Source organism: Penicillium macrosclerotiorum, assembly GCF_028827735.1.
Source record: "Penicillium macrosclerotiorum strain IBT 26536 chromosome Unknown utg000007l_segment0_segment0, whole genome shotgun sequence".
Taxonomy (NCBI): domain Eukaryota; kingdom Fungi; phylum Ascomycota; class Eurotiomycetes; order Eurotiales; family Aspergillaceae; genus Penicillium; species Penicillium macrosclerotiorum.
In genome coordinates, this window is record NW_026643086.1 from 674985 (window position 1) to 699270 (window position 24286).

General features: G+C 50.3%; 10 protein-coding genes across 10 annotated transcripts; 3 read left to right on the top strand and 7 right to left on the bottom strand.

Annotated features, from left to right (window-relative positions):
• Positions 1 to 95: 95 nt before the first annotated feature.
• Positions 96 to 1878, top strand: N7462_007065 (putative alpha/beta hydrolase; the record flags this gene model as incomplete). The annotated part of the gene is made up of 2 exons (XM_057078783.1): positions 96 to 266; positions 331 to 1878. The coding sequence occupies 2 exons, from the start codon at positions 96 to 98 to the stop codon at positions 1876 to 1878; spliced, it is 1719 nt and encodes a 572-aa protein (XP_056931453.1).
• A 695-nt stretch (positions 1879 to 2573) lies between these two features.
• N7462_007066 (uncharacterized protein) lies at positions 2574 to 3497 on the bottom strand (the record flags this gene model as incomplete). The annotated part of the gene is made up of 1 exon (XM_057078784.1): positions 2574 to 3497. One exon carries the CDS (start codon positions 3495 to 3497, stop codon positions 2574 to 2576), a length of 924 nt encoding a protein of 307 aa, XP_056931454.1.
• A 587-nt stretch (positions 3498 to 4084) lies between these two features.
• On the top strand, positions 4085 to 4798 carry N7462_007067 (uncharacterized protein; the record flags this gene model as incomplete). The annotated part of the gene is made up of 1 exon (XM_057078785.1): positions 4085 to 4798. The coding sequence occupies one exon, from the start codon at positions 4085 to 4087 to the stop codon at positions 4796 to 4798; it is 714 nt and encodes a 237-aa protein (XP_056931455.1).
• A 946-nt stretch (positions 4799 to 5744) lies between these two features.
• N7462_007068 (Acetamidase regulatory protein) lies at positions 5745 to 8244 on the bottom strand (the record flags this gene model as incomplete). Its single annotated transcript, XM_057078786.1, has 3 exons — positions 5745 to 6855; positions 6911 to 8024; positions 8178 to 8244. 3 exons carry the CDS (start codon positions 8242 to 8244, stop codon positions 5745 to 5747), a joined length of 2292 nt encoding a protein of 763 aa, XP_056931456.1.
• Positions 8245 to 9269: 1025 nt separating this feature from the next.
• On the bottom strand, positions 9270 to 10341 carry N7462_007069 (nuclear transcription factor Y subunit beta; the record flags this gene model as incomplete). Its single annotated transcript, XM_057078787.1, has 4 exons — positions 9270 to 9497; positions 9553 to 9680; positions 9747 to 9857; positions 10182 to 10341. 4 exons carry the CDS (start codon positions 10339 to 10341, stop codon positions 9270 to 9272), a joined length of 627 nt encoding a protein of 208 aa, XP_056931457.1.
• A 1680-nt stretch (positions 10342 to 12021) lies between these two features.
• Positions 12022 to 12711, bottom strand: N7462_007070 (putative prefoldin subunit 2; the record flags this gene model as incomplete). Its single annotated transcript, XM_057078788.1, has 4 exons — positions 12022 to 12054; positions 12170 to 12362; positions 12507 to 12597; positions 12672 to 12711. The coding sequence occupies 4 exons, from the start codon at positions 12709 to 12711 to the stop codon at positions 12022 to 12024; spliced, it is 357 nt and encodes a 118-aa protein (XP_056931458.1).
• A 462-nt stretch (positions 12712 to 13173) lies between these two features.
• On the top strand, positions 13174 to 16012 carry N7462_007071 (putative mRNA splicing factor RNA helicase (Prp16); the record flags this gene model as incomplete). The annotated part of the gene is made up of 3 exons (XM_057078789.1): positions 13174 to 14029; positions 14096 to 15636; positions 15707 to 16012. The coding sequence occupies 3 exons, from the start codon at positions 13174 to 13176 to the stop codon at positions 16010 to 16012; spliced, it is 2703 nt and encodes a 900-aa protein (XP_056931459.1).
• Positions 16013 to 16493: 481 nt separating this feature from the next.
• Positions 16494 to 17147, bottom strand: N7462_007072 (putative oligosaccharyl transferase subunit Dad1; the record flags this gene model as incomplete). The annotated part of the gene is made up of 3 exons (XM_057078790.1): positions 16494 to 16560; positions 16651 to 16835; positions 16905 to 17147. The coding sequence occupies 3 exons, from the start codon at positions 17145 to 17147 to the stop codon at positions 16494 to 16496; spliced, it is 495 nt and encodes a 164-aa protein (XP_056931460.1).
• Positions 17148 to 17987: 840 nt separating this feature from the next.
• On the bottom strand, positions 17988 to 18251 carry N7462_007073 (uncharacterized protein; the record flags this gene model as incomplete). Its single annotated transcript, XM_057078791.1, has 1 exon — positions 17988 to 18251. One exon carries the CDS (start codon positions 18249 to 18251, stop codon positions 17988 to 17990), a length of 264 nt encoding a protein of 87 aa, XP_056931461.1.
• A 734-nt stretch (positions 18252 to 18985) lies between these two features.
• Positions 18986 to 21552, bottom strand: N7462_007074 (putative C6 transcription factor; the record flags this gene model as incomplete). Its single annotated transcript, XM_057078792.1, has 2 exons — positions 18986 to 20848; positions 20923 to 21552. The coding sequence occupies 2 exons, from the start codon at positions 21550 to 21552 to the stop codon at positions 18986 to 18988; spliced, it is 2493 nt and encodes an 830-aa protein (XP_056931462.1).
• Between the last annotated feature and the right edge of the window lie 2734 nt (positions 21553 to 24286).

Consider the following 24286-nt stretch of genomic DNA (forward strand, 5'->3'; position numbering starts at 1 on the left):
TGCGATTCGTGCGCCTCTCAGTCTCTCCGCCCTGGGCCACCTCGGCGCGTTCTCTCCCCTTTGCCACCCATTCTCCAGGTCGCCAGTCCTCCTCCATGGCGTCGGAGTCGCTGAATTCGTCCCAAGAGGACGTGCGAGAGCATAGCAGCCGCAATTCGGCGGCACGAAATCGAGAGGGGACTCCGTATGCGGCTCGCGCTGCTGCTGGGGCGGCGGTGGCCAACTCGTTCTTCCCGTTGGGGTACCGCGAAGGGTTCAGTCAATGGGTAGGTTCCCAACCGAAAGCACTGGTGCTGGCTACAGAACTAACATCATTTATGATGCTTTTAGTGGGCTCGTCTGCCTGCTGCGGCCGCTGAACACAAAGTCCTCTCTTACTTGCCCTACCTGCATCACCAGCCTCCAACCCATCTCCAGACCGGTTACGTTGCGAGTTTCCCCAACGGTTCGACCCCCGACAGTCTACAGTCGGCAGACCATAGCCAACAAGGGGAGATCTCAACCAACTCCCAAAATGACCCATATGGCCCACGCCGATGGAGTTCTAGCATGGTGGAACTGAGTGGCAAAGATCGAGCCCTCAACGAGTTCTCAGTTGAACGAGTGGGTGAGGATGCCGATCAGCATTTGGTCATGTTGCACGGCTACGGTGCCGGATTAGGCTTCTTCTATAAAAATTTTGAGCCTCTCAGTCGCCTGAGAGGCTGGCAGCTACACGCCCTGGACATGCTTGGCATGGGTCGGAGCACTCGGCCACCGTTCAAGATCAAAGCGAAGGAAAGGGAAGAGGCGATTCGGGAAGCTGAGGCGTGGTTTGTGGATGCGCTGGAAGAATGGCGCATCAAGCGCAAAATTGACCGCTTCACCTTACTGGGCCACAGCTTGGGTGGTTACATGGCCGTCGCCTATGCCCTCAAATACCCCGGACACCTGAACAAATTGATTCTCGCATCCCCCGTCGGTATTCCCGAGGATCCCTATGCCGTGACAGCAGACGTCCCGGAGCCTTCGGAGTCGACCCTTGCCAACGAGCTCACTCAAGACCAGCGAGAAATCACTGCCAGCGCTGCAGTCCCGGGTTCTGCGCCCAGGACCAGTGATGGTAGCTTCATCACGGGCCGCGGCTCCGAACCACCTACCGAAGCTCCGAACCGGCCGCCGCGTCGCAATCTTCCGAAGTGGTTTGCTTACTTGTGGGATGCGAATATCTCGCCTTTCAGCTTGGTGCGATGGACTGGTCCGTTCGGGCCCCGGATCGTATCTGGATGGACCTCGCGCCGGTTTTCTCATCTCCCTGCGGAAGAAGCTAAAGCGCTCCACGACTACTCCTACTCGATATTCAGTCTCCGGGGCAGTGGCGAATATGCATTAGCTTATATCCTTGCCCCCGGTGCATTCGCTCGCAGTCCTCTGATCCACCGCATCCATGGCGTCGGGCGGCAAATGATTCGCTCTGAAAATAATCCGCTTCCCAACCCAGCCGATACAGCGTCGTCTTCATGCTCAATCTTCTCTAAAATTTCCGCCAGGCCTGCAGCTCCAGAACCTATCCCAAAGGAAACCACCAGTTCGGCGTCTTCTCTACCTGAGACCCCTACACCGAAACGTGAAAACGGGCTCCCAATTGTCTTTATGTATGGTGACCACGACTGGATGGATGTCACTGGTGGTCATGCCGCTGCGGCTCGCCTCGAGGAAGAGAAGAAGCGTGTCCTGGTCAATGCTACGCCCGAAGAGCGATTGAATGACCAAGGCTCGGCCAAGGTTGTCGTCATCAATCGAGCGGGACACCATCTCTACTTGGATGGATGGGAAGAATTCAACAAGGTTGTTTTGTCCGAAATGGAGGATGTGAATCGACGCGAGCGAGGAACTTGAGCTCATGTACGAGCGAATTGAACCGTCCATGAATGATGGTCTATGAATATTTGTTGGAGCGTTATCTCGAAAGTCTCGGCGTGTTTGCTCTTTTGTTTCATCATCTCTCTTGGAGTTGTGCTTATTTGTCTGTTCCCCGGGGTGCTATTCTCGGTTCCTTACATAAAAAATCACTGGAAAAAAAAAGTACATATTCACTAGAAATAGATTTGAACAGAGAAGCTTGAACTTTTTGTAAACTTTGTCCTTCGTCCTGCCCTCTCTCTGTATATACTTGGGCATATCTCAAACCAAGAAAGTCATGAAATTCCCCTGATTTATCCAATTTTATCCCAGTCGCTCCCCAATACTCGTCACTCTTGCATGCGGCCCCGAAATACTTCGCCTCCGATGTCTCATGCTGGTAGAATAATGAAACATCAGACGAGTCAAGCCCAGAGACGAAGCATCACGCTCCTCGTTCGAGGCCCCCGTCCCGGGGGTTGTACGCCCGCTCCCGCTCGGCGTACCCGTGTTGGAACGCGAGGCAACTGCACCTGGCCGCTGCAGGGCGAAGTATCCACTGCTTCCACTTCCGAAGCTTCCCCCGCTACTAGCCAACAAGCTAGAGCTGGGTCCATCAGCGAAGCTGGAGGAGTATGCATTTGAACGCAAGTGCTGGGATCGAGTATGTGTAGGTGAGTATGGCTGTGGCGTCATGAAGGGGCCAGCTGGGCAGCGGGAGGGGATACGGTGGGATCTGGTCTCGTCGAGAATGCAAGAGATAGCCCGCTGCCCGTGCGGTTATCAGAGGCTGTAAGAGCGGAGGTGGTATGTGAGCGGTGGTGATGTCTATTTCTTCCTGAATGTCGGGAATGGTGCAATCGAGATGAATTAGGTACAGCGGTATGCGAATTAGCACGGAAGAAATCCATGCCCGTCGGGCTATTCACGGCTGAGCTCATGGAGGAGCCGATTCCGAATGTGATGACTTGGGAAGGTAATTCAAGACGGTCGTTTAGTGAGAGCCAGGCGCGCTCGTCCGCATCGACATCGACATTGACATCGGCAATGCCGGTGGCACTTGGCGCAGGCGAGGATGCATCAGAGCTTAATGGCTTCTCTTGGAACGAATGGGATGTGCGCGGTCTTGATGCACGCGATGGATCAGGGTATGAGCGCCAGCCACCGACGCCTTCAAAGTCTCGCCTCTCATCACCGCTTATGGGCAATCCCATGAAGGGTGTGGTGGGGAGGTGATGAGCCTCGACCATACTGCGCGCATAGGACTTTTTTCGAAGCTTGGCAGGATCGTCGTGAAGTGCGTTCAGTGCCCAGGATGAAAGAGTGTCGTTATTCTGACGATACGGGATCAGACCATATCCAGAATTCCGTCTGGAGTTGCCCACAGCTGGGGTTGCGGGCTCAGACGGAGCAAAGGTCAGGAATGAGGATGATGAGGTTGGAAGAGTAAAGAAACTGAGAACCATAGCATAGCATAGCTCGGTGTAGACCACGGCGAATCGCAGGAGTAGTGTGAACATGGCAAAGGAAATGGTGAGCCATGCTGACAGTATCAGTGGAATCGAGATCAAGCCCAGCAGGGGCAGCGCTAGGAGGGTCATCAAGAAGGCGAACATCGAGCTCACCGACGCTCCCTCCAGTCTATCCGGGAGGAAGTGATCCGCCTCTCGAAAGAAGGCGAGGCCCTTCGGAGCATCGCATGTTGATTATTTGATATGCGGAGAAATGCATGTGACAGCACCCCCACTTACATCATCTGAACAGCCATCATTCAACCAACGGCGGCTTCAAACAGTGACCTTATTGGTTGATGCGCATTTCATATTGGCCTGATGGGGCTCGAAAGGGGAATTTGAAGGCCAGTTAGCGAGGATCGTGTATATAAAGCCAGACGGGGTTTTTTTAACAGATGCAGTGATTCTGGTAGCTAACGATGTCTCTCTAGTCTCATCCAATGGGGTCATAGGCAGCAAGAGGGCGACAGGAATAATGAACAAGTACATCAACCCAAATCAAGTGTTGCTAAGCAAGGATCCCTTTAGTTATTGCTACAGGATTTGTATTCAAGGGGCATGCAGTGGGGCAGAGTAACCTCCGGCTAAGTGAGTATGCTGCTTATCTAAGGAAGGACAAGCGGAGTCCAACTTGTTCAAGTTGATAGTCGAAAGTGAGTAACACCAAGCTCTTTTCCAGGCTGCTCGCTATGTCTGAGGATGTCCATCAAGATGACTTCCCCTGGGCAATTGGTGTCTATGACGCACACTGCCACCCGACTGATACCATGGCCTCCATCGCTGGCATACCAGACATGAAAGCGACTACCTTGACGATCATGGCGACGCGCGGTGAAGACCAGGAGCTTGTGCAGCAGACAGCAGAGTCGCTGAATGAATCATCGGATGCCAGCAGCGAGGATCGTGTGGTCCCATGTTTTGGCTGGCATCCATGGTTCTCACATCAGATCTTGGACGCGACACAACCAGCCAGCCCGGAAGGCATGGCACAGCAGAAAAAGACACATTACACAGCCGTCTTGACGCCATCCCCGGCGGAAGACTTAGAGTTCATTGAGTGTCTTCCAACCCCCAAATATCTTTCCGCCTTGATCGCGGAGACGCGAAACCGACTGCAGCGGTTTCCCAAAGCGCTTGTGGGCGAGATCGGCCTCGACAAGTCTTTCCGACTTCCTGGTACGTGGAAAGCGCAGGAACTCCAGAATCGAGACGGAGGGCTGACGCCCGGATCGCGCGAAGGGCGACCCCTTTCGCCGTACAGAGTGAAAATGGATCACCAGCGAGCCATCCTCAAAGCTCAGCTCCGGCTTGCTGGGGGAAATGCAGCGGGCCGTATCAGTGCACAGCGTTCAAGCCCACGGAGCAGTGATGGACGTGCTCAAAGAGCTTTGGAGCGGACATGAACGGGTAGTCCTGTCGCGGCGGCAAAGAGAGAAGCAGCAAGACGCAGAAGGGGCACTGTCCTCTGACGACGGCGAAGCCTCAACCTCTACTACGCATAATAAACCGCTCAATGATCCTCCCATTCTCCCATTCCCCCCGCGCATCTGTATGCATTCCTATTCTGGGCCCGTTGAACCGGTCCGCCAGTTCCTTCAAAAGTCCAATCCGTCCGATGTATATTTTTCATTTTCGGCGGTGATTAACTTTAGCGGGGTCTCGGCTCGGAAGGCCTGGGATGTGATCAAAGCACTACCCGAGGACCGGATCTTAATCGAGAGTGATATCCATGTGGCAGGACCACAGATGGATCAGCTTTTAGAAGAAGTGACGCGGCAGGTTTGTGGGATTCGAGGCTGGGAATTGCGACAAGGGGTGCAGCAGTTAGCAAATAATTGGAAAAGGTTTATCTCTGGTTGATAAGAGCCAGAGTATTTGAATCTACGCCAAATTATAACAAACTGCATTCCCAAATGATTTGATTTACATTGTACTACCATGGAACAAAAACAAGGTACGCGCAACTGCCTGGTAGCAGAATACGACGCGGTGGAAAGGAATCAAATAGATAAAACGGTCAAAAAAGAGGTATATTCAACCAGTCGGCCTGTAAAAGATTATGTAACAGTGTATAACTCTATCAGGAGGTAGGCAAGGTGGTATGTCATCGTGTATAGCATGATATCGTGCGAAGCCTTTTTGTGTAGAATTTCATTGAAATCCGTGCTCTGCGTGTCTCGTTGCGTCGTGAGATTACGCAGTCATGATGGAGAAAGGGTGTTGGAAGGAGATACCCAGGCTCGAACCCATTGAAGAATTCGGGGGCAAATTGATAGAAGAGAGAGAGATTGGGACGCGATGGGGTTTGGAATGAAAACAAACGTGGAATATGCAGTGGAGTGTACAGGCTCAGCCAGGAATCCACCCTCCATCCTGGATAAGATCCGCCATTGGGGTGTCCTGCCAATATATTTGGCGCCATTCATCCTCCAGTTCCATTAGGCCCTCCATCGCCATAGGAACAGGTAGGTCCGAGTCCGTAAAAGAGAAGAGTTGTCGCCAGTCTGGGTAGTCTCGGGACTGATCCATCTGATCGACTTGCATGGGGTTTGAGTACGGGTCATTCCGTTCCAACGGCCCAACATTGAGTCTGAGTGGTGCAGTGATCCAATTCTCGAACCCTGGATTGGCCTGCGGCGATAGGGTGGTTTGCTGCATGGAAGTGGATTCTGGAGTAGGCACACCAAAAGAAAGTGGGCGAGGTGTTTGGGTGGGTTGCATGGCTGCAACAGGATCCGGAGAGTTGACGGGCAAGACTTTGGTAGGGCCGTGAGGGACGCCGTTGTATGGCTTTGGTCCGCCATTGGTTGCCAGGCGCAGATCTTCCTGGAGACGTTTGGAGTCCTCGAATAGCCGCAGGATTGTTCCTGCGTGAACCCAGTACTGAGCCAATTCTCGCAAAGAATAAGATGCCGAATCGAAACGGCGCAAGGCGTTGATAGCGAGAACCGGGTTTGAAAATCGAAGTTCCACCCGTACTTGAATCATAGCTGTAAATAGAGTGTGGACACCGGTATACCAAAGGAACTTCAAGCGATCATTGAGTCTCAGCTCCTCAAAGATCGAGGCAATGACTCCGGCAGCGGCACTGCAGATCTCCGCATCGTGGGGACCGTAATCATCCGAGTATGCAGATGCTCTCGGATGAGGCCGATGAAGCAGAATAAGGAAATTGTTATAAGTCAAATGAAGCATAGCAGACCATGGGTCCATATCAGACGCGCGGAGACGCAGATTATCAGGAAGTTTTAAAGACCAATTCGCCAATGATTCGTCAGCCTCTTGAAGAACCGCCTTTCGCCGTTCATCGGTGGCCCGAAGTCCGAAGCGATCTCGAATTAAATAGGATATCATGGTGCAGAGTTCAGTGAAATGCATTACAAACTCAGTTTGTACATGGGGTCCACAGTTTTCGAAATCAGCAGGGGTCAATGGGGATACATCTGAGTCATCCAGGTTTCTATCCAAAAAGGTTAGCAGCCTCGTTTATTAAAATGTGTTATGAATCCACATACATAGCTTGTGGGCGACCATATGAAAGAGAGATCATCACATCGAATTGAACCATAATAAACCAGACTCGTCTCCACATTCGTCGATCTCTGGTAACAAAGCGACTAGAGACAGGATTACGATGCATTCCAAGACCAGTGGCAATCCTAGCAGCCACACCCACCCAAAAATGGGCGTCCGCGGCGACATCATCGTCTGCACTGTCAGAGTGCCAAGTGAGGAGTAGTGCTGCTTGAACGAGGATATCTCGGTTTCGCTCAATACGATTGTCCCACAAGTACTTAGTGCGGCGAAAGAAGATCTCCTTGAGGGCGTCTCGTTCAGCTTTAGGACGACTGACATGAGATCCTACAAGAAGGATAGCTTGGAGTAGTAAGATTGGCGGGGGATCTGCAGGGTCTCGATTTCGGTATTGTGTCATAAATAAATCCTCGTCCACGATTGGGTACCCCGGGTTGACATATGTAAAGTACGCTTGTACAAGCTCATCTGCCAGAGCCGGCTCGGGAAGGGTCAAAGCATCCATGAGAAGTTGGTCATGACCAGTCTTCATCTGTCGTCGCGGGATTTCGTTACTGGCGAAATGGTAGACATCGTCATCTTGGTCCCGTTGCTGGCGGATCAAAAAGGACATATTCGAGTGTTCGTGGCCCACATAAAACGCACGCACGCCTCGTTGAATTTCTCGTCTACCGGATTCCTCCTCATCAATTAGTTTCACGAGATGCTGTTCCATCTCCGTGTGTGCTTCATGGGCGTGGGATAGATCCGGGCCGTGGCGCCCGAAGGTCTCTGACCCGGCAGTTGGCTGAAATCCATGTGGGAGGTTGCTTGCCAAAGGCGTTGTCGCGGAACCGCCTGGAAATGCAGTGGGAAAACTTGGCGGCAGCGGTGTTCCCGCTGTAGTTGGAGGGTTGGCGGCATGATCAGATGTCGGGAGAGGCCGAGATCGGATCGGAACGGGATCGAGGATAGAGCGCACTGCAAGTCGTTTTTTCTTCTCGTGAATACGACAATCGGCCTTTCCAGAAGCCCGACAATTAGTGCAGGGCAGTCCGACGGTGCGGGCATCACAGCGGACCTTGCGCCGGTGACAGTGCACACAAGCGGCGGAACCTGAGAGATTTTCGAGTCACCGGTTAGCGAACGGAACAATATATACAGGGAACATGTTCAATGATCGAATGCTCGGTCGCCAGAGTCAGGGCAGAGAGGCACGTATCGAATTGAAGACAGAGCCACCGGTAAATATGCTTATGAACGTCTTACCCTGCTTGCGCTTGCTCACCCCATCGCCCGGGAGCGGCGAGGAGGCGTTATCGTTGGCGGAGGACATGGCAGAAGGACCATCGACATCATTTCATGTGCAGATTGGCCACTGCTCTGCATTACTCTTGGAGCAATTTCCACGGCCGGCTTCAGGGCATCATGAGGGGCATAGACGATTGCCGAGGGTAAACAGACAATCCATGCGACAGAGAAAGCGAAAAAGTTCGGGAAGTTGAGGACTGCGGGATCGGGTCCGGTGGAGTCTCACGTGGTGCGGAGAAGGGCGCGGATTATGTAACTGAATGGCGAAAAACTCAGGAATTTCAGATAAGAGAAGATGGACGAGAGAGACCAATTGAGAGGAATAGTTCATGGCCGGAAACGCAACACGAACCATGGACCATGCAGAGTGACCGGCCAGCAAACGGGGCCGAAATTTCGGGGCCGTCTCTGCAGAAGCCGATGGTGGACATACGCAACTAATGATCAAATAGGTAGTAACTTAACTAGTAGTTAGTTAACTAGTTAACCAGTTAGTTAATTAGTTGGTTACTTAATAGCCATCCACGGCCAATCAAGAAGTCGACCGCCAAGGGGAGAGGGCTTATCCGAAGTATATAGTCGCCATTACCCTATTCTATCACTAGGCCCGGGAAGAGAAAGACATTCGGCATGAATACACAAGTTGGTCCAATTCACTGATCCGCCCCTTGACTTCCCGTAAGAACTCCCAAACATAAGGTAACATAGATGAGTACAGCAGGTCCCCTCGGAGAACCCGATGGCTGTCGAGATAACGTTAGAAAATATATAAGCCGGTTGAGACAGGTCCTTCCTTCCATTCAAAGTGTATGCCAGTCACTCCACCTTCACAATGTGAAAGCTCCAGCGCCTGAGTCTCGTTAGGTGATGGAGAAAGCAGAAGGCACTAAAAGACACGGGCAAAAGAAACAAGGACACCTGCACGCCTGCACGCCTCGCGCTTCCTTTCCTTTAACATTTCAATGGCAATTGTGCCGACCGGTACCTGCAATCGATCAAGATAGATCGATGTATTGCATAATGGACACCTTTCAACCGACTCCGAGGCATCTAATAAGATTCCCCACCAGCTCCATTGTGTGGCTGCCCGACCATGGGAGGGTAACCATACGCTGTTGCATCTTGCTCTGATGGATCCATGTTGGGGTTCATGATGCTGTTCGCACCTTCAGCGCCCTCGGCATATCCCGGACGACCTCCAGCCGCACCGACAGGCCCACCAGCACCATAGCCACTGCTAGTCGGCCGGTTCTGGTTTTCACCCCGAGCGGATTGAGTCTAGAATGCGGTTAAGAGGGGACCTTCGATTGGGATACATGGGCAATCAACTGACCTCGCGGTATTTGGAAAGATAGATCTTCAAGGCCTCGGCATAGTTCTCGAACCCAAGAGAGGTCATAGCAAACAAGATGTCTTCGCCATTGACGGTCTTGCGCTTTTCCTGCTGGCATTTCTCCGAGGCTGTTCGGGAATTCAGTCAATCATCAGGCTTGGGACCAAAGCACCACTGTTAAAAAAGGGCCTCACCTTCGCTTGTGATGAACGAAATAAACTCGCTCACACACTCTTGCATGCACTCCTTGGCTTCTTTGGCGATTTTTGCGTTTTCCGGAAGGGCCAACTTCATAATACGCGCCACTAGATGACCATAGACCTGTTAGCAAGGAGCAATGCGATGGCTATGATCAAGCATTTGCCAAATAGACTCGTCGAAAAGGGCGCAAAATGATGCAAGAAATTTGCACGATGGAAGTCCCAAAGTGATGTCGAATATTCATGAAGAAAAAAACAAGTGAAGGGTGCATGGCCAATGAAACAGTCAACATGGTAGCAGAGCCATATTGCTGGAATGGGGTGGTTCGAGGGTGGGGGGAAGGAGAGTCAAAAGGACAGTGGTCCCCATCAGCAGTAAGGTACGCGCAAATCAGAACAAATAGAAGCCTGCAAGGCGACGCAACTAACCATTTGCAATCGGAAGCCACCGATCTTGCTCCTTCACCTCGAATTCGCCCTGTCCATGCGCCTGGGCGTCTTGCTGGTCTTTGTCCATCTGCTCCTGGTCTTCGCCTGATTGCACGTCGGCTTCAACCTCCGGCTCCTTCGAAGGCGAGGTCGACGACATGGTTATGAATGAGATCCGGTGCGAGCGGATGATTTGGGCGTCAAGACTTGTTTCGCTCTGCTGGCAACGACCACGTCAGATCTGTCAAATGGCGCGCACGATCACGGATTCCAAGACAGCCCAAGCTAGATCAGAAGGGGGCACTGGGTACAAACCGCTTCACAGTAGCCTCAGGGAGAAAGGATGTCAGCCGGGAGGGATTTGGCAATAATGCGCAGGCCTATCTGTACTTGCGACGCGCGCGCAGCGACACCCGATTAGTTTGACCGAAACGGGAATAGATCGAATTAGGGCGGGGGAGGTTGGGAGGAGTTCTGTAAATGAAGCACGATCGCGTCGTACCAGCAGCTGCAGTGTGAATGCCAATTATGTGCGCCTCACACGTCGGGAAGGGGACGAGACTCGTGAGCGCAATCCGGCGTTGGTGGTGACGCGGGATGCAACGCGGGAAGCGTTGGTGGGTCGGGGGCTTTGGGGCTGGGGGGAGGGATCGAAGAGGGGGTGAGCCCAACCGGACTCAAGTTACGCAGAGCCGGTGGTAAACAAGCACTAACCTGGAGGGTGTCGAGCAGGGTAATTGGGTGTCGTGTTTGATACTTCCGATTCGTCCTATCTGTGGTCAGAGCGCTGGGTATGGAAGAGGGTCCCCCCCGTTCATTCATAGGGCGAATTGGCGAACCAGAACTCCCCCGGACGAGCCCGGCGGTTGGCTACTCACCCAAGTACAAGTCGACAGTTGAACGAAGAGGAGTATAAATGAAAATACTAACCACCACAGCCACGTATGGGTATTCAACGTCGATCCGGCAAGTTCTCTGGATTTCTTCGATCACCAGGAGGAGGATGAAGCTGATGATTGTTCGAGAGGGGAGCCCGCGATCCCGCTGTGGTCGCATCCGATCGTTGTCGCCTGAGGCATGAAGGCAATAAATTCAGGCACAAAGGCACAAACTTCCAATAAAAACGGTCATTTACACTAGGTGACGTATGAAATTGCGAAATATTCGCGAAATATATGAAATATATGGTATTTCTAATACTCAAACTGACAAGTCTCGGATGGTGATCTAAGGTGTCTAACAGTATGTGCCCGATCCATGGAAGATACAGTGTGATCGGCCCAGAAACACCAATGCCAATACAATCTATGCTTCAAAGATGATGACATGGCAAGATGGCAACCGACACCTGTCGATCGGCTACGGGCCAACAAGGCGGACTGGCCAGAGCCCAACGAAGCCAGGTCTACTACCAGTTAGGCACTCGGGCTTGCATCAACTGAATAAGTATGTTATGCAGGAGGGAGGGAGGGCAGACGATTTTCAGTTTGATTCGATCCCATCTCAGCCCAATATGATTCAGGATACCGGATGAAATTGGTTGATTAGACGAAGAAAACGCGAGATACCGAAGGTGGTTTGAGGGCAGATAACCGATCCTCGGACCACCACCCCTATACGAACAGCCTATACAGCCGTGGCACGCAATTGGAGTATTTTAGATTGCGGTGTGGGATATGTGGATTTTCATTCCGTCATGATCAAAAGTAGCCCACGCTAAACTGTCTAGTTTTGGTGACTTTCCCATTAACGCCAATAGCCTCTTGCTGACGCGCTCGAATTCCCCCTTCCGGAGACAAATACCGAATATCGAACTATACAACTAACATAGACCAATCGTTCAGGGCTGCACCACCTGGATGTTGTTCTTCTTCTGTTGAGAGGCAGGAAATAGTTAATATCACCATCCATAAGTTCATAATTGATGAAATTTTGGCTCGGGCTACACCCTTTCTCTCAGTATGATCGTAAGGGTGGCAGGGTCTTACCTTCCAGCTGTCCAGCTCAGTCTGCTTTGACTTATATTGCTTCAGCATATCTTCCAGCACCTGCTTAAGGCCATCCGAGTTTGTTTTCAGCAGTGGCAGGACATCTTGCACGGTGCGTTCAACCAATACCCCGTTCACCATGCGGAAACATTTGCGGTCTTGCGGGAGAGGATCCAATGTTTCGATTACGAGCCTGGGAAAGGTAGACAAAAACTTGTTAGGACCCATGCTGTCTAGAAAGTTTCCAGTTCATCTTCAGCAGCCCCAGGTCGCCAGGACCAAAGCCAAATTGGTTCTCGAAGCACGAGAGGCCAACACAATCAACAGGTCCACTCACTTATGCTCCTCCGCTTCCTGCTCAATGTCGCCAATCTTTTGCGCTAATTGCTGGAGGGTGTTCTTGAAGTTGGTGTACTGGAGCTGCAGCTCTGGATTGAAAGGTGCGTTAGCCGTTGTCTCGCAAAAGGTCGCATAAGTTGAAACAAGTCAATACATAACTAACCCTGCTGCTTCTTAGGGTCTACCTGCTGTTGGCTAGACATTGTGATGGTGTGGTGGTTTGAGGGAGTGTGTCGCAGGGAGCTCAAAAGTCAAGATGATCATGCGGGGCGCTGGCTGCTTGATCTTCCGCGGGCTTGCCTGTCTACCTAAAGATGTCCATTGTAGCAGAGGAACTTCCACAACGCCCTGAAGCGTCTGTAGAAACAACAAAAGGAAGTATTATGGGATTTAAAATTACTACCAGCCTCTTTTGAACTAAGTCATTTCACTATAAATTACAGATTCGCTACAGCAAGTCCACGATTTGTGAGTCGGTCACGTGCCTGATAACAACCCGTTTGCAATGTTTGCCTTAGATCTCAGCGGGCCCGCCGAGCGGCGTGAGAACGCCCCCGGCGCGGGCAACTTCAAGAATCGCCTTGAAGCTTTCCCTTCTGCATTTTCCCCCCGACGATTCTACACCTAGATTTAGCTGACCTGTTGATCGGGTCGTTTGCTTAATCATGGCTCGCGACGAAATGGGCCCGCCTGCCAAAAGGCAGAAGAGCTCATCGAACCTTCCGCCTCACCTTCGTGATGCCAGACGCAGAGAAAACGATACCTGGGAAACCAATCGCATGCTCACATCGGGTGTTGCGCAAAGACGAGACTACGATAGAGACTTCGCACCAGATGATGACGAGGCAACCCGAGTTCATTTACTAGTCCATGATCTTCGACCGCCCTTCCTCGATGGCCGCACGATCTTCACCAAGCAGCTGGAGCCTATTTCAGCCATTCGGGACCCTCAAAGCGACATGGCTGTCTTTAGCAGAAAGGGAAGCAAGGTTGTCAGGGACCGACGGCAGCAGCGTGAGCGGCAGAAACAGGCCCAGGAAGCGACGACGATGGCAGGCACAGCTTTGGGAAATCTAATGGGAGTCAAGGAAGACGAGGGCGACAGTGCTGTCGCAGTGCCGGTTGAGGAGGTCTATAAGGGTGGCGGGAATAAGTTTGCCAAGCATTTGAAGAAAGACGGGGGCGGTGCGAGCTCTTTCAGCAAAAGCAAGACCATGCGCGAGCAGCGAGAATTCCTCCCTGCATTTGCAGTGCGCGAGGACCTTCTGCGAGTCATTCGAGACAACCAAGTTGTGGTTGTTGTGGGCGAAACGGGCTCTGGAAAGACGACTCAGTTAACTCAATTTCTCCACGAGGACGGTTACTCGAAGCTTGGCATGATCGGGTGTACGCAGCCTCGTCGCGTGGCCGCTATGAGTGTCGCAAAGCGTGTCAGTGAAGAGATGGAGGTAGACCTTGGCGCAGAGGTTGGCTATGCAATTCGCTTTGAAGATTGCACCAGTGACCAAACAGTGATCAAATGTAAGCATTCCCCCATATGATTCTCCGTAGTATATAATCATGATTACTGACATACATACATTTCAGATATGACGGATGGTGTCCTTCTCCGAGAATCCTTAGTTCAGACAGATCTCGATAAATACTCCTGCATTATCATGGATGAGGCACACGAAAGAGCTTTGAACACAGACGTCCTGATGGGTCTTCTTAAAAAGATTCTAGCTCGACGCCGGGACCTCAAATTGATTGTCACTTCTGCGACAATGAACGCCGAGCGATTCTCACGATTCTACGGTGGTGCCCCGGAGTTTATCATTCCTGGCAGAACCTTTCCAGTCGATGTTCACTTTTCACGCTCTCCCTGTGAGGATTATGTCGACAGTGCTGTGAAGCAAGTCCTGGCTATCCATGTCTCCCAAGGCCCGGGCGATATCCTTGTCTTTATGACTGGCCAAGAAGATATTGAAGCAACTTGTGAACTCGTGGATGAACGGTTAAAAATGCTAAATGACCCCCCAAAGCTAAGCATATTGCCAATCTACAGCCAAATGCCTGCGGAGCAACAGGCGAAGATTTTTGAAAAAGCGGCGCCTGGTGTGCGCAAAGTCATCGTTGCCACCAATATCGCAGAAACGAGTCTGACTGTCGATGGTATCATGTATGTTGTGGACTGTGGCTACTCGAAACTCAAGGTGTACAATCCTCGAATGGGCATGGACACTTTACAGATTACGCCAATCTCGCAGGCAAATGCGAATCAAAGATCCGGTCGAGCTGGTCGAACTGGTCCCGGAAAGGCTTATCGTCTCTATACCGAAACGGCTTACAAGAATGAGCTTTACATTCAGACTATCCCGGAAATTCAGCGTACGAGTCTTTCTAATACTGTGCTGCTCTTGAAATCTCTTGGTGTTAAGGATCTCATGGACTTTGACTTCATGGATCCCCCACCCCAAGAGACAATTTCAACATCGCTCTTCGAACTGTGGTCTCTCGGGGCGTTGGACAATCTGGGTGAACTCACCGCACTGGGTCGCCGCATGACCCCGTTTCCCATGGACCCTCCTCTTGCTAAGCTTATCATAACTGCTTCAGAAGAGTATGGCTGTAGCGAGGAAATGCTCACTATTGTTTCCATGCTTTCGGTCCCGAGCGTCTTCTACCGTCCCAAAGAACGACAAGAAGAGTCCGATTCGGCCCGTGAAAAATTCTTTGTCCCGGAGTCGGATCATCTGACTCTGCTACATGTTTACACTCAATGGAAGACCAACGGCTATTCTGATGGCTGGTGTACCCGTCACTTCCTACACGCAAAAGCCCTCCGGCGTGCTAAGGAGGTCCGGGACCAACTGCACGACATCATGACGGTTCAGAAGATGCCTCTTACCAGCTGTGGTACAGACTGGGACGTCATTCGCAAGTGTATCTGCTCCGGCTTCTATCACCAAGCTGCTCGAGTTAAGGGTATCGGCGAGTTCATCAATCTACGCACCAGTGTAACTATGGCTCTGCACCCGACAAGTGCTTTATACGGCCTTGGCTATGTTCCTGAGTACGTGGTTTACCACGAGTTGATCCTGACGGCGAAGGAGTACATGTCCACCGTGACAGCCGTTGACCCACACGTAAGTTCTGTCCTATATTGACTATTCCATCTGAGATACTAGCTGAATAACTAACTCGTTTTCTTTTAAGTGGCTTGCTGAACTTGGTGGTGTATTCTACTCGGTCAAAGAGAAGGGCTATTCCCAGCGAGACCGGCGCGTCACCGAGCTCGAATTCAATCGTCGTATGGAGATCGAAAGCCAAATGGCCGTCGATCGTGAACGCGCCACGGCCGAAAAGCTGCGTGAACAAGAGCGCAGTGACCCCATTCATCGTAAAAGGGAGGTCGAGGCTGGGATGGGATCAGCCGTTCGTCGTCCTGTTATCAAGAGACCGGGGAAAAATTGGTGGCGTGACTGCTTCCTCATCGTCTCGGGCTGGTGTTGGGAGCAGTAGTTCTAGTGGTAGTGTGGTAAAGAAACCCACGATCCCCAGACGGCCAGGTCGGACCTTTTAATTAAGCGGTTCCTGCATTTCCATCGCGTGCGAACCCGATCATTGTACATTATCATGCATATTTAGACAGATGGATGGACAGGCAAGCATGCGGCGCTTCTTGAAGGAGATACCCGGCGTTATGTCTATATTACAACTTGCGCATTTACTTCTGAATGCATGTTGGTTACTAGCAGATTGCTTTGATCTGTGATGAATTGAATCGATTTTTATAAACAAAATTGGCCAGAGGACGGATTCAAGCCCGTCAACAGCAAAACATGGCTTGTAGTTGCAAAGCAATCATTTAAAAAAATGATCAGGCCTGGCACCAGAGATCAATTCTGTCCAGCTCTTGACGAAAACATACCAGCGCCAAAGGAAGCGGAGAGGGGAAGCCCTGTTGTTTTGGAGGAATCGGAAGTTGAAGAGGTCGAAAGGCTTAGTTAATGAAGTTGATGCAGAAGAAGTGAAGAATCAGGCTGCCAAAGATGTAATCCGCAAAAGCTCTGCAATTCAGTTTGTTAGGAAATCCAATGCATTCAAATGTCTCAAAACGCAATAAAAGCCAGAGGAGGTCATATCCTGGCGCAACTCACCTTTCGTGCGAAATCCCGGTTACTTCTTCCTCTTTCTCTTCGTCGGCAAACCGTGCATTCTTTCCCTTGGAGCTGGGCTTGCTCAATGATCCGGAACCGCTATCGCTGGTTTGCATGCGAAGACTGGCAGTGAGCACGAATTGGCCGACGGCAGCGCTGAAGCCACTCAAGAACGCATTGAAGGGCTAGCGAAGAATAATTATGTTAGCATGTCACTCATGACCACCTCTCGGCGAGGGGTTGCGAATACATACGTAGTTGCCAGCCAGCACGCAGTAAACGAACTGGATCCCACCGACGAGAACTAGGAAGGCCATGAAAGCATCCAGAAGTTTTGTCCGTTGCGATGTTGTGGCAATGTATTGTTCCCAAACATGGCATCCGATATCGGTCACGGAGGCATTGGTCTTCAGAGTTGAAGGGCCAGAGGAGAGAGTTGCGGTTGTAGAGGGCGAGGGTGCGGAGGTAGTTGAGGCCGCGTGTCGTTTAGAAGGCATGATGGCGGGATGAGAAGTGGGGGAAGCTGTTCCAAGAGCAAATTTATTGAATGGGTAGTTCAATCAGATACTCCAACCAGTAATGCCCTTGGATGAATGAGAAGTAGCCTTTGGAGAAGCAATGGTCGTGGAGAAGAAGATCAATTGATGCCAGCTGGGAGCTTCGTTATCGCACGGTCACGTGGTTGATATACAACCCACTGTCTTGGCACGCCAGTTGCTTTCGAAGTGCGAAGGTCTCTGAAGTGAGATTTAACAAGATATCCAGGGGAAATTCCAGACCATACTATAAATATACTAATGCAAATACTTTTGATATCAGTGCAAGTTAACAAGATGCGCGGGTTTGATAAAAATAATCTTGATTAATCAATATCGTTAAGAGACAACGCTCAGACCCAAGAAATGAACCTTTTGAAATCTCATTTGAAGGAAAGAGTTTTTGAACCCTCGAAGGCTGAAAAAAGAGCATTTTTAAACTTGAAGAATCCGGTATGCCGACCCATATTAATTTTATGGGTTATCGCGGGAAATGCAGATACGGTGCGTGATCTGGAGACAGCTGCAAAGCCGAGGCTTTGCCTATGACTGAATGAATGCCATGAGTTACGGGAGAATTCATATTCTGAATAAAGCGCTGTGGATCTGAGATTCAAATAATGGGTTGAGAGGTCATTCGGGCTATATTCAGATATCAATGGTTACAAATTCGAAGAAGGCTTGCCAAACAGAGTGACTTTACTATACAAATATTTTTTTTTTAAAAAAAAGGGGAAAATAAAAAGGAAAACCAAGTATCACTGATAGCCATATGAGACTGGTTCCATACTCGCATCCCAGTTATCTCCATTGTCCAGCATCCTCCACACCTCTTGCAATCCGGTTTGCGCCATCCTCAACGCCTGTCCCAGCGCTACCAATAGCATCGCCAACAGGTTTTCCAGCACTTCCAGTAGCGCCGGTGAGAGTGTCCCCCACGCCACGGGTTGCGGCTCCAGTGACGCCCCCGACCGTACGAGTGACGCCCCCGACTGTATTGCCCAGTGTAGATGTGACGAATTTGGCAGCGCCTGTCACACCGGTGTCTTGTGAGTTGATCGGCATTGTGGATGTGAGGGAGCGGTAGAGTATGTGGAGGTTTGATCAAGAGCGGGCGATTAGATGTATTCAATAGGTTTAGGTAAAAGAAAGTATCTTGAGATATTGTATAGGTATTGTTTAGCAACTGAAGTTGTCTTAATGGAGACTTTGATTCCTGCTGAATCAAGAAATGTTGCTTGATATATGGCCATTCCGGACAACTTCTATGATGTCATTGTTTACGCAGGCCGTGATGGTGTGGCTGTACAACAAATTAATTAATTTGAATTTTACAACGGACAGCATATTGGCCGCTTGAATTTTCCAACTCATATCAGGCATATCTTTACTACCAAAATAGTGCTAGAGGTGACATCAGCCTGGAGACTTGATTTTTCTAGTGACAGATGGTGTTATTCGACTGCCTGGCCTTAATGCACTTTTCGCTCTTCCACTTCATGAAATAAATGATGTACATTGTTGTACGCATATTATGGCAGCCTCAAGTTTGAACTCAGTACATAATTTGATCATATTGTATCACCAAAGTGAAGCGTTATCTTAGTTACATGAAAGGGGATGAGTAGTTGAACACTGAGTGGAGGGGAAAAATGAAATAACTTCCAAAATGATTCATACCGATCGTCATTATTTCGTGATGAAAAAAAGCCAGCCAGAGCAGAGGATAAGGGCTCCAACCAAAATATCTATATTTGAACGCCACAGTCCGTAATACTTCGTCAATCGGAGGAACGGGATTATGCAAACCATTCTGTAATATGAGTGCCCGTTGCCGGACCAGATTCGTCATTTTCAACATCCATTTGGAAATCTCGCATGACTTGGTCCCACGCATCCCAACTAAGCGTCGCGGTATCGGGAATCGTGTCTTGGGTCATAAAAGGATTGCCCATTGAACTATTAAACAGCATTCCCGAAGGTAAGTTGACAGCGGAGACTGGGCTTTGTAGTGGCGGGTTATCAAGGGTGACTGGTGCAAACAAATTTGTGTTCGGGAAGATGCTTTGCAATGCCTCCCATGGTCCATTGGCGAAACTGACATCCAAGGGGTTGGCTGGCATCAGGTTGTTCTGCGTGGATCCAGAACCAGATGAAATCGTCGGAGAAGGTTGAGCCGGCATGTGGATCTGGGGAAGAGTGTGGTGGTGCGCGGCTGCAAAATCAGGGGTTTCGGACTTGAATGGAGTTGGATGTGGGCCAAATTTGGCAAGAAGTTCTTCCTGCTGCTTGGCTCTTTTGGCGGCAGCCCGTTTCATGAGCGCAGCGAGAGGTCGCCACAGCATGCCTCTTTTGTGTGTGGGTTGCTTTTCCCACTCTGAGTAGAGTGCTCTGATGGCGTTCCAAGCTCGATCGGTGACGGGGCAGATCGGACGAACGCAGACTTCAGATAGGACAAAGGCAACTCCGTGCCACTGCATGTTAGTTCGGAACAGCCAGCCCCATTTTGCAGTCTTGGGATCGGTTTCTAAAAGACGGCTGAACTCTAGAACTTCAATCGCAGTGTGGAACAAGCTTTCACGGGTTGCTTGGGATACATTTTCAACGCGGTCTTTGCGAGTCATCGGGTGATGGACGACCAGCCACAACTTCGCAAGAATGAGACGGCCTACAACTGCAGAAGCCCAGTGGATCGGGATATCCATGTTGCAGTGATTTAAATAGCGTGTCTGAACGCGACTGCTAATGATTTCAATCATGCGTTCACAGCGATCCAATGTTGGTCCGCCCTGGCCCATGCGGAACCGAGAACCAGGGCAGGAGTAGTTCGCTCGGCGCAAGGCACATGTAATTTCACAGCGGATGAGACAGAAGGTCACATCAGTACAGCCTTCTCGCTCGGGTGGGGCTTCTGTCATTTGCGGCGTAATATCGTCGTCGTTGATGTTCAATGGGAGTCGAGTGTCAAACATGCTCTCGTTGATCATCGGATCGGTACCATGGTCTTCGGAGCAGCGGACATCCATAAGAGAGATATGCCACCACAGCCGTCGACGCAGCTCCGTCTCGTATGGCCGAAGGCCGAAATTGGTACCATCGCGATGTAAGCCCAAGCCCTGAGCGAGGCGAAGGAGGACCGAATTCATCGACCAGACAAACTTGGAATCGTCTTCTCTGCGAATGCAGATCAAGAAGAGAACCGCTGCCTGCAGGAGCACCAGGCTCTGGGTGTTGAGTAGGCCAGCTTTCGCAAGCGCTTGCTCGACCGCAAACCGGTAACGTTTGACCAGTGCGGTACGCTCTTCTCCTAATAGTGACCGGCACTGTTCAGAGTTCAAGCTAATGATGGCGCTGAGGTAAATGGAAAAGGCCAGGGCCTCGTTATTTTTATCCAATGAGTCCGGGTTTTGAGCCGCTTCTGTTAAGAGCTTCCTCGCGGCTTCTCTGTGTACGATGGTGATCAAAGGCGCCACGTTATCTTTGTAGAGTTCCCAAAGCATCGATACCTTGGGAAGAGGCGGGTGAAACTCTCGGAGAGAGTGAGACAAAGAATAAAACCCGAAAAGGAACCCTTCGTGAGAGCCCGAGTGAGAGGATTCCGGAGATGGATAGTCCTCCTCCTCGGATTCCGAATGATCTAGGATATCCTGTAATTCTTCAATCTAAACGATAGACACGCGTGAGTACATTGATATAACGAACGTGGGGTAGAGGAAGGCTAGGAGCGGATACGTACTTCATCCCCAAGGCTGGCCCATAGCCGATTGCTCACATATCGACTTCTGCCTTCGTCGATGACCAACCTCCCAAATTCATTCTCAAACTTCTTCGGGGCAAGATTCTTCGGATCAGCGTTCTCAAATGGGCAGCCGCCATCCTGGTCCTCTTTCTCGGGGGCGATTGTCGAAGTGGTTTTCGATGCGTTTGCATTCTCAGAAGGGACAGATGGGAGGATTGGAAAAGTTGGCGGTGCCTGAACTGGTGAGGTACTGGAGGTTGAGCCTGTACCAGCTCCAGCAGGAGACTCGTTGTTTTTCCCGCTCAGATGCTCAATCACACCCTCGAGACGGCGGAGTCGCGAGAGAAGCTCCGCATCGGGCGGGCGCTTGGATTTGCGCGGGGCCCGGCCGGGTGGGGGAAAAATACACTCGATACTGGCCTTGGTACAGTTGGAGCACGGCGATCGCTTGTTGCAGCGGACCTTCCGACGGCGACACGTTACACAACTTCGTGAGCTCGCGAGATCCGGGCGGGGGGCGGTGGCGGGCGCGGGCACGCGTGCGGGCAGCGCACTGTTCGGGGAATTCGAATCGCTGGTGGGGGAGGAGTGATACAGCCCCTCCGGAGAGGCAGAGTGGAATGACATGGCGACCAAGGGAGGGTCTGCCACATTTTCCCGTGGGACGTAGAGGGAATCACAACAGTGACGATAGTTCAGGTTGACGTCCTCTCACTTTTTCCAGGGGCCAACCCCGTGACTTTTGAGTCAGCTTGGCTTCGAGGGATCTGGGCGCGTTTTAAGCCACTTTGGCTTTTTTTTGCCTTATCCCCGACCCGCTCTCCAAGCGTTTAGAGACGATTCTAGATCCGTCCCAGAACCATTTGTCAATTATACTTTGAGAGCTTCTAGCATATAAAAAGACGCTGGATTTTGTCTTCTGCTATCAGAAGGATTTTACGTTCCCAGTCCTGCCTGAAGATATGTACTAACTGGGTGTGATCTTTCGTCACCGACATTCGGTGAAACCCTGCGGGATATTCATGGTAGCTCCGATACCTCCGTCACCCACCCGACTGACCTGAAGTTTATGACAAAGAACGTAGGATTCCGGCTTGTAGATCTCGAGAAGCATGTCCAAAAGATGCAAACAGGTCTTATGATCTAGCTGGTGCCAATTTCCTGAGATGGGGCAAGCCCACTTTTCAAGTTATACCCAGTCTAGCGTATTCGTATATCTTGCGGGTGGTGGCCGATCTACGTATAAAGCAGCAGTACATAAGAAAACTGGTGCAATCCGGTGATACAGAACGAAGTCCTGTCTGAATGTTTTATTTGCCAGGACAGGTTTCTCAAAAGTAGATGTACTATATCAGCGACCTTGAAGTCATTACGCCTAATACGTATATATGTATCTCAGATACCCATAGCTTGATCGTTAAGATCCACGTCTGTTCTCTATTTGAAATTACGCTACAACACTTTTTCTAGGTAATTGTAAACTAGACACCGAAACCGGCTACACTCGACTCCTTTTCAGTATCCTGTCGAGCAGCATCTTAACTGCTAAGCTCTAGCCATCAATCCTCGGACGCATAAGCCTTTTCCCTAGGCCTTTTAAAGCTATGCGTATCCCATGGGATCTAATACAGTGGCTCTTTAATGATTATCAGACTGATTATAGATGGGATTTAGCTCTAGAGAAAATGAATGTCTAGTCTATATAAAGTGCTGATGAATCAAAGTGGAGGATATAGTAGAAATAGTGGGGTAAGATTCAGCATGATTTTCAGCGGCATTCCCGAGATTGCTCTCTGGTATGGGATCGGTGTAACAAGCTATATAGAAGAAAAACAGGTGTATGATATAAGTATCATAACAGCCTTAACATGCAAGGCAGTCTTTTGATCATAGATAAGAAAGAACGCGTGGGTATATCTGGTTTCTAGGATCCGAATTCTATTGAAACTTAGTCCATAATTTTCGCGATGAAGACGAATAGGCACGCAAAGACCAGAATCGCTTGTTTCGACTTGGTCATCTCCATTTAGAGCAAAGAGATAGAAGTGGGAGTGATGCAACCAAGAGTATAGTTCATTATCGAGGGCAATGGATGTGTTGCTCTTGTGGCTGCCCGTTCCCCTACGCTGGGCAGCGGCACCCTATTTGATGAAGGAAATCCATCCCGTCATGGGTTCTTGCCTGTCGACAAGCTGATCCTGATTATATCTACTACCAACCTGCCACTGCCACCTGGCCTAGACCTCCATCTATCTACTCATCGTCCTCAACGTCGACAGCGGCTTCCTTCCACTTGCGAGCCGGAACATGACAGTTGAACAAGATGTCAATCTCACGGTAGAATCGGCCTCTCATCTCAGACTAGTAGAAATAGGCCATGATCAAGCAGAAAAGGCCGGTGCCACCCCAAACGTAGCCGCACTTGCCGCCAAGGTTTCCGCCCTGCATCAATGTCGGCAATTATCACTATATCATTTAGTAGGAGAGAAAGAGTGCCTTACTGTTGGGTTGAGCATATAACTTCCCAAGAAAATACAAGGGGTTTCCACAATATAGTATGAAGCACGCCCAATTCCGGTTGTTAGAGGCCTGAGACGAATCTTCGAGGTCTCTCCAATAATGACCCCACGAGGCAGGCGCGGGTCCCAAGGTGAACAGCCTCTTGCAGGGATTAGGCCGAGAACCGGTTTGCCATCTGATTATATAAAAAGATATCGTACAGTAAGGTTAAATCGATTATAGTTAAATAGCCAAGAAAAATTCTGTGTGCATACAGGCGCAATCAACGAGTAAGATACAAGGATGTGTGAAATCAACGCTGAGAGTTATAGCTCCGGACGCCAAAAACGGGCTTTCCCTCATAATATTTTTCTACTCGAAACCACTTTTTTTTAGAACCGATTCGCCTTGACATGAAAGTAGACGAGCCCGAAGCGGATAATTATTGCGAGAATAAGCCGCTCGTTTGTCGTATCTTCACTAACAAAGATTTAGTTGTGCTCCTACAGCGCTGCGAGCCTCGCACGCGAGGTAATCCTGTTTATTGAAATACCTAATAATCAACCGCTAGATTAATTAAACAAAACCTAGCTTCCTGCTAACCTCCCGAAACTGAATCTTGCCACACATCATTCTTCGGGCTATAGCCAATTTATCCGCGTTTAGCGGCCTAATACGGAGCGAAGATTCCCGAAATATCACCCGAATTTTACCGGTATGGATATGAATTGAGGAGAGAAACAAGAAACGAGATGACTTTCAATTTGAGATAAAGAGTAGGTATATCTTTCGACCACAAAGAATGTTGCTATGACTAGTGGCAGTTCCGTTAACAAATAAAGATGTTTTCGCACAGAAAAGT